Source organism: Myotis brandtii, unplaced genomic scaffold (assembly GCF_000412655.1).
Source record: "Myotis brandtii unplaced genomic scaffold, ASM41265v1 scaffold499, whole genome shotgun sequence".
Taxonomy (NCBI): Eukaryota; Metazoa; Chordata; class Mammalia; order Chiroptera; family Vespertilionidae; genus Myotis; species Myotis brandtii.
Genome location: NW_005369027.1, coordinates 1,502,020 through 1,511,368, shown reverse-complemented (window position 1 = coordinate 1,511,368; position 9,349 = coordinate 1,502,020). Strand labels below are relative to the sequence as shown.

At 38.2% G+C, this 9,349-nt stretch overlaps 1 protein-coding gene across 2 annotated transcripts in view; it reads left to right on the top strand.

Moving 5' to 3' along the window:
• Positions 1-9,349, top strand: part of DNAJC12 (DnaJ (Hsp40) homolog, subfamily C, member 12) — a 40,750-nt gene that overhangs the window by 27,923 nt on the left and 3,478 nt on the right. For both annotated transcript variants that reach the window (XM_005876778.2, XM_014548169.1), the window contains one exon: positions 5,420-5,624. In XM_005876778.2, coding sequence (XP_005876840.1) covers positions 5,420-5,624 — 205 coding nt within the window. The remainder of the gene's footprint in view (positions 1-5,419; positions 5,625-9,349) is intronic.

Genomic DNA, 9,349 nt, shown 5'->3' with positions numbered 1-9,349 from the left:
ATATGCCATTCTGACAATAAAATGTTTGTAAGTTAGGGTTTGGGTAATAGGTGACATTTATCTAAAACACATGTGCATGGCCACTTGTTCTACACATTTAGAATGTTAAATCTCATAAAATCCCTACCTTTCCATCATCAACTCTGTGTTTCTGCTTTTTATTTAAGCAGTATAACCCGCCTTGAAGGAAAAGCATTGGTAGGGAATGTTAGTCCCAGCACCTTCAAGGCAGGACAAATCACAATGCATTTTTGCAGCATCACAGACAGGTTCATATTGCAGGACTCTCCTTTGGGAGAATTCCTTAAATGACTCATTTCTATCATCCAAGAATGATGGACTATAATTGGTATTTTTTTTTCCTCCATGCCAAGCACCTGCCACTTCACTGGCTATTTATCTTTCTTTTCCTTTTTAGAAGTTCCTCCTGATAGTTTAATTTGTAAAAATATTTTAAGAATTCATTGAGGTCAATGAATATGTTGGAAATTTAAATTTAGATATGTGATGTTGGTTTAAAAAAAAGGGATGGGGTGAGGGCTTCCGTAACCAGGGCCTTTGGGAGCTTGGGTTAACTTGAAAACAAGATGCCCTTCTAGCTCAGTGGATTTTAGGGAAATTCATTATGGTCATGCTATAAATGGTTTTCTTCAAGGGATTCAGGGGATGAATCTCCCTCTAGCTCCAAAATATATGGCAGAATGCCTTTAGGATAGCTGTGGGAAAGCGGTTGCAGCAAAGCCACAGTCTAAATAAAGTGCTGAGTAAAATTCTCATAAGCTGTTAAAACTGTCCCATGCCGTATAAACTGCTATAATTTTATAAAGAATTAATAAAAATATATTTTTGATGAATTGATTGTTTGAAACATTAATTGTTACTGGGAGGGCTTGTTGGGGCTGCCAGTCACCCTCATGTGGACCTCTTGTCTGTTCTTTCTGGCTGGACAAGGTGTCTTTGGGATGAGTCCAGTTGGCTACAGACTACTAGGGAAGCTTTCTGGTTTCCCTGGTAGCCACAGTTTCCCTAGCCAGATGGGAAACAGTTCAAGGTCTTCTGGACTTATTCAAAGGCAGTTTGTCCCGATTGGATGTTATCCCAAAACTGTCAGAGGTCACCCAGGAAAGTAAAAAAATATGTACTCATGAAGAGCCAGGATAAAAATAACCCATCAATTTTGAATAGTCACTTAGCTGAACCATGGCTCACCTGAGACCATTGATTTTTTTCTAATTGTCCCAAAGTTTACTATAGACACAATGTATTTATATTCCAGTGTTAACCAAGGTATGTAATTCAAGAAAATGGCTTTCTAGATTTAAAAAAAACAAAAAACCAGACAATCCATGAAGGAAAGATGGTAAACAAGTTAATTGAGAAGAACAACATGCCAGTTTCACAGAATAGGACAGTGGCTTTGCCCCCAGGCTGGGTGTCTGTTTAGTGTTAGCCAGCTCCATGCACACAGTGATTTTCATCTGGGCAATTCATTTTACTGTCCAGATTCTCCCCTCCCTAGAATTCCTCTTTGTCTCTATCATCTGCTATCATTTGATATTTTTATTGATGCTCATTCTATTGATCTGAGTCACTCCACAGTAGTTTGCTTGATGTTAAATATTGTTGTGCCCAACTGCTATGCTAGTGGAGCTAAGAAATACATTCTATGAACACAGAAATGTATGATCTAATTGTGTCCCAGCAAACCAGGCTGCTTAGCATTGCTCTTATGGTAGTCCTTTGATTGAACTATAAAGCGTAAGAGGTGCCTGTATAGGTTAGATATAGTTTGGGTTTTCCCCTTGGGTATTTCATTAATTGGGATCAGCAGATATGAGGGTTGATAATAAAATACTTTATTCTGATTTGCTCATAAAGGGGATGGATGAGTAAGACGACTATCTCAATATCTTTTCACTGAGTGCTTGGAAAGCATTTATTATAGGTGAGTCATTTGTCCTTCACCCATCTAAGGCATACCATAGGTCCTTTTATTCCAAGAGAGAAGTGCTAAGACACAGAATTAATATTATACTGTTGTAATTAACTAATTATTAATAACAGGATAGGAGCAAAGGGAAGGCCAGACATTATGGACGTGTTCCCTGTAAAACACTGGGGGAGGGAACCACATAGGGAAGATACTGGCCTGTCAGTCACGCCTGGTAAATAAAGTGGTGCCCTCAGGCAGAACTTGGCAACCCCAGTGTTGTAGATAAGTTTAGACTTTCCAGAAAAGGAATGCGCTACAGATGAAACACAATGTGCCCCTTGCATCATGGGGCACGTGTGTAGCAGAGGCGGTTGCCCCTTCTGTGGTTCTGGCACAGTTTTTAAATGTCACAACTACTGACCTAATTCAATAACCTTGAATTTCAGAAAAGCAATGTTTTGGTTTCTTTGCTTCGATTTCTTGACACAGTAAACTCTCAATCTCTCTTTCTCACTCTGTATTCATTTATTCTTCCATCTACCCATCTATCCAATTTTAAACATTTTTTTTTTAAGAGCAGACAAGTTTGTTTTTTTTTTTTAAATATTTTTATTGCCCTAACCGGTTTGGCTCAGTGGATAGAGTGTCGGCCTGTGACTGAAGGGGCCCAGGTTCGATTCCGGTCAAGGGCATGTACCTGGGTTGGGGGCACATCCCCAGTAGGGGGTGTGCAGGAGTCAGCTGATCGATGTTTCTCTCTCATAGATGTTTCTAACTCTCTCTCCTTCTCCCTTCCTCTCTGTAAAAAAATCAATAAAAAATATTTTTAAGAAATGTATTTTTTATTGTTTTCAGAGAGGAAGGGAGAGGGAGAGAGAGATAGAAACATCAATGATGAGAGAGAATCATTGATTGGCTGCCTCCTGCACGCCCCCTACTGGACCGCAACCCAAGCATGTGCCCTTGACTGGAATTGAACCTGGGACCTTTCATTCCTCAGGCCAATGCTCTGTCCACTGAGCCAAACCAGCTAGGGCCAATTTTAAACATTTTAATAGGAAATACATATACAGGACACAAAATAGAAAAGGTACAAAAGGGTCTATGGGGAAATGTAACTCTCTCTTACCTTGTTCTTCAGAAAATGTTACCTAAAAAAATGATTCCATTTTTAAGACCCATTTTTGATTTCTCCCATACTCCAGATCCCACCATACAAAGCCAGGGTTATGCTGGCAAAATCACACAGACTGTAACCCAACCCAGGTTTGACTGCCTGTTGTAAAGAAAGCCAAACTTGTGAGACAGGTACTGGTGTAAAGGAAAGAGGTGTATTCGAGTGTCAGCATCTCAAGAAGATGTGGGACTCCTATCCTCAAAAACCCATCTTAATATCTCAGTGCAGGCAGAGATTTTTTTAAGGATGGAGAGGGAAAGCAGAACAAAGAGATAAGGGGAGGGGTTATGGACTTGTCTCTCTCCCAGGAGTAAAGGGGAGGGGAGTGAAGGGGAGTATGAATATGCAGTTTCTCAAAATTCTTCCCCTCCTTTTAGTGCTATTTCTCTTCCTACAGGAGTTTGTAGATTTAGGACACATGTTTAGTTACCCCCTGCCCAACAGGCTGCTCTAAGGGGGTGGGGGGAGGGCTAGATAAGAAATGAAAACATAGGACTTTATTTACATACACTAAGAAAACAGTTGGCTATAGCTTTGAGAGAATGCAGAATATGTAACCTTTATTGCTCAACTTAAATGTTAAATTATGAGTACAAAATCACTGGGCAAAAGACCCCCACCAGCATATTCAACACAATTCTGTATCAGGTTTCCAGAGAGTTTCAGCGGTCTTGGAACGTGTATATTTCTAAAAATATAAAAGTTATACCAGAAATCAATGGGCAATACCAAACCCTGTTGATTTATGACCACTGATTTCTTTAAAATTGTAAATTAAAAATATAACTAACACACCTTCGCTTTAAAAAAAATCAATACAGTACAATAGGATATGTAATAAAAGTCAGTTCATCCTTATTTCAGACCCCAGTTCTACTCACCCAGAAAGCCACCATCGCAGTTTCTTGTTTCCTTCCAGAAACCTTCTCTATAGTGTACATGTACACATTCACATTATCCTTAAAGAAAAAAAGGAAATATATTTAGAAAGTTCTTGTTATTTGAGGATAACTGGACTTGGGAAAGTTCACATAAAGTGAATCCACTTAAAGTTAGCACACATGTTTCATAGTAAATATTGATTGAATTCCTGCTTCGTGCCATGTGTTTTCTTAAAGAGAAGATGTATAATCCAGAATTCTAATATTTTTATTGCCAGACTTCTAATGCCAACTCTGCATTGGTCAAGCTTAATGGAAGGTCACAATAGTAGTTACAATAGTTACAATAGTAGTATGCTTAATCTCTGGCATGACTTGAGACACACAGCCTCATTGTTTTTTGGTGGTAAAATACTCATAAAACTCATTATTTTAACCATTTTATTTTATTATTTTTTTATTTTCTTAAATTTTTATTTATTGATTTGAGAGAGACAGAGAGATTGATTTGTTGTTTCACTCATTTATGCATTCATTGGTTGATTCCTGTATGTGCCCTGATGGAGATTGAACCCACAACCTTGGCGTATGGGGACAATGCTCTAACCAACTGAACTACCCTGTCAGGGCCCATTTTAACCATTTTAAAGTGTAAGATTCAGTGGCATTAAGTATATTCACAATGTTGTTCATCCATTATCACTATCTAGTTCCAGAACTTTTTCATCACCCCAAAAGGAAACCCCGTAGCAATCACTTCCTATCCTCCTCTCCCCCAGCTCCTGGTAATCACCACTCTGCTTTCTTTCTATATGGATTTGTCTATTCTGGATATTTCATGTAAGTGGAATCATATATACATATGTGGCTTTTGTATCTGGCTTCTTTATTTAGCATAATGTTTCCAGGATTTATCCACATTGTAGTACTTCATTTCTTTTTCATGGTCAAATAATATGCCATTATATGGATATACCACCTTTTATTTATCTATTCATTGGTTGATGGACATTTGGGTTGTTTCCACCTTTGGCTTTTGTGAATGAATATTCATGTGTAAGTTTTTCTTTTAACATCTGTTTTCAGTTCTTTTGGGTATATACCTGTCAATGGAATTGCTGGGTTCATGTGGTAATTCTAGGTTTAACTTTTTGAGGAAACATCTAATTCTTTGAATCTCTCTGATGTTTGTCCCTTTGTTCTGTACCCTAATATAGATGTCTCCTTATATCATTAGTCTTCCAAATCAGGGAAGATTAATTAATTAATATCTGGATTAATTGATTAATATCTGGTTATTAGTCAAGTTTAACATTCTGAAATTAGCATTATAATAGTAGGTCAGGTGTCACCACATATTAAACTTTAAATACAGAAAGCTATATAATAATTGATTTTATATTATATGTCTGCTCTTAATTAATGTAGTCAATGCACTGGGCTGTCAGAGGTAAAAAAGATCGAATGCTGGAAGAACCTGACCAGACTCCTACCAACAAGATTGAAAATGAGGAACAGAACAAACAAAGAGAAATAAAGAAAGAAGAGCTGGGTTCAACCACTGAGAAGATGGAGCAAAAAGAATCTGAGTCCTTGGAGAAGTCATCCTCCCCACAGAGTCCAGATTCTTCAAGTAAGTCATGTCATATAGCTTTGCAGACAAAGAAGGTCTGAAGCTCGCCAAATTTAAGGGTTGGCCTGTCCTTAAACACTTATTTAGCATTGACATGGAAACTAGATGATACATTCTTTAATACAATCCTGGTAAAGGGAACTTTGAGATATTTCTGGGAGTGTCTTCCTCTCCACTGAACTAATGTTAGCTAACATTGGGGAGTTTACTATGTGCAGGAATGTTTTCACAGGAATTAGTTTACATCTATTATCTCCTTTAATATTAATGTTACACATATTTATTTAATCCTCCCTACAAGTTTGTGAGGTTGGTATCAACATTATTCTTATTTTACAGATGAGGAAACTGAAGCCCAGAGAGGTTGAGTAATTTTCTCAAGGTTATGGAGATTGTGTGGCAGGGCAGGGGTCTGAACTAAGGCAGTTTGGCTTCAGTCTGTTTCTAAGGCACTGCACTATCTTGAGAAGATGCCTTATCTGAAAGTAGCTCTGTAGACATTCTGAATCATTTATAGACCCACGGAAGCAGGGTGTTAGGAGGTTGAAATCCTGGCTCCCAAACTACACATCCTGACTCTACTACTTATTGTCTGTATTACTTGGTAAAAGTTACTTAACTTCTCTAGACCTCAGTTTCCTCATCTACAAAATAGAAATCATAATGGTACCTTCTCAAAGACTTATCATAAGGATTACATGAGGAGATCCATGCAAAATGCTTTGCACAGTGATTTGTCTATAGCAGGCCCTGGGTAAATGTGAGCTATTATTATCATTTCTTTGTTTGTCTGTGTAGCCATTCCACTGTGTGTCTTGTGTCGATAGGTGTGTTATGTACACACACTGTAACTGTCCTTCAAAATCTTACTTGATTTCAGGGTTGTGATTCAACACTCCATTAGATTTTAGCCTTTAAACAGAAAGTTCCTGAACATCCTTGAACACCTATTTAATAAAAGAAGACAAGTAGATAGTTTGTGGTGAATTATAATCTTTCTAGAAATGGTCACTTCAAATCTCTCTTTGGGGAGAACTTATAAGTGCTCACTGCTTTCTGGGAATAAAGATTCTTAGAGTTGGATTCAGGTGTTAACCAAAAGATCATTTTGTAGTCTGTACATTGACTGCATCAGCCTTGTAACTGGAAATGTGTTATAGCAAGCTGATCAAAGCTGAAGCCCGAATGTCAGGAAACCGGTTTTAACATCTGTTTGCAAACATGCAAACACCCACTCTCTCTCTCTCTCTCTCTCACACACACACACACAAAGGCAAACATGCAAATGTTTCTCCATTCAGCCTTGGAAAGTTCAGATCTGTCCCTCTAAATCCTGGAGGGTGCCTGTGACTTTCTATTTTGGGTTTAGACTTCACCAGAACTTGGGGTGTTGGACACTTCAGAGACTCAGGCATGATGCTGAGGCCCCACTTGACTGCCTGTCATAAGAATCTGAAAATTTCTTTCTTTAGAAAAGTTATATGGCCCAGCCAGTGTGGCCCAGTGGTTGAGCGTTGACAAGAAGTTACTGGTTGGATTCCTTGTCAGGGCACACACTCAAATTGTGGGCTCGATCCTCAGTAGGGGGTGTGCAGGATGCAGCTGATCTATGTTTCTCTCTCATCGATATTTCTATCTCTCTATACCACTCCCTTTCTCTCTCTCTAAAATAAGTAACAACATATTTTTAAAAAGTTATAAACATGTGATAAACCCCCCAAATAATGAGCTTGTCATTTAAAAAAATCAAAGAATTATATAAACAATAACTTAGTGTCTACCCCAGTCTCCTATCTTTCTCTGCTTCTGTTTCCTAAAGTAACCAATGCAGATGCCCAGGTGTGTCTCCTTCCATACTGTTCCATATGCTGATACAAGCATATATGAAGAACAGTATATGTTCACTCATGAGGGCTTTAAAAATATAGAACAGCCATACACTGAGCACATTTCTCTATGTTACACAGAAGCTAAGAGCACTGTGGCCTTAACCAGATCCCAGCTTTTCCAACCATGAGTTGTGTGGCCTTGGGCAAGTGAATGTGGATGAAAAAAGGCTTTCTATGGAAAGTCACCGCACAGGGTGATCTGATCATAAATTCCTAACCGGGCAGTTGGATTCAGGTGTTCAACAAAATCCTGCCTCAGGCATGTAACTGATTTAGTAAAAGGCTTATCTTGGCCTTAATCAAGTTCTGTCCATGGCTTCCGTGCTTCTAGGTTAACACACCTTTGAAATGCCTCTTTTCAGAGCTCTCCTAAACTGTGACCACCCTCAAGAGAACACATATTCTTAACCTGTAATCAGATCGCAATCCTCCTTACATTCCCTCCTTAATCTCAAAATACACACAGAAACTACAAACTGTTATTCTGGGAAACATTTTTCTGTCTGTTGAGCTCTCACTTCCAGGTATATCCTCTGTTTAACTCAAACAATAAATTTTTATAAAAATTCTCTACAGTTTGGACATTCTTATGTTAACAAGAGTTAATCTCTTTGATTTTTTAAAAAATCTGTATACTAGTGGCCTGGTGCATGAATTCATGCACATTGAAAGAAAATTCATTAGAAGAAATATTTTAAAATCACTATTCGCCCTTTCTCTATAATAGAAGTGTCAACCAAATTCATGATTGACAATGACAGATGGAAACACACGTGTGCAATTGGCACCAGTGAGAGCTTTATATGAATCGCGCATGCGAGAGTCAACTTAGCCTTTTATAGATATAGAATAAACTTGCTTAATTAGACCTGTTTTCTGATTTAGCTAAACTTTTTCAGCCCAGTGAAGCACCCCAACTTCTCTTTCAGGTAATTATCAGCAACACAGCAGTAAATATCAACACGAAGCAGATTATTATTATAGATCATGCAGGGAGAATAAAGGGTGAAATATTTAACCGCAGCCGTGTTTGACTATATTCTGTGCAGTGAGAAAACCTGAAGTCATTTTCAAAGTCCACCATTTCTTACTTCTTTTCAGTTGGGTCAAGTTTCTAAGCTTTCTAAATCTTCGTTTTCTGGCTAATGAAAAGAAAATAGGATTCCATGGAGTCTCCTATCTACCTACTCCAGGACTTCTGTGAGGATCAAATGAGATGAGGCACAGGAAAACACTTCACAGATATTTGGTTACAGTGTAAAATGTTTGCACCTGGCTATAAAGCAAGTCATGTTTCTGGGCTGAAGAAACTCCAAGGAGGCTAGTCGCTATGGAGAGGAAGCCGGGCATTGCTATGTGATGTCATTACCCGGATGGACACTTAGCATATTAGCCTTTTACACACACACACACACACACACACACACACACACACACACATAATGGTTACAATAGTAGTTTCTACTTCGAAAGGTTATGTTTTTGGTATGAATTATTACTATCTTACAGTAATTAAGTTAAGCAGACTTTTTGAGGAGTAAATAACTTAATATACATAAAATGTTTCCATCAGGTATGTAAATTGTTTTTTAGTGTCAGATTTTATTATTATGGGACTTCTCCTTAAAACTTTACTTTTAGAATTAACCCTTTGCGGTCGTTTGTCTACTCTCAGCCACCAAAGCTTTTTTACCGTTCCGGTTGTATGTCTGCTCTCAGCCACCACAGCAAGGAACCGTACGAATCTTAACTCTATTCATTCATGTATCAGTTCATAATTTCTCTGAAAGCTCTTAAGTGTCTAAGCGACCTTGTCACGAACCAAAACATTGCCCC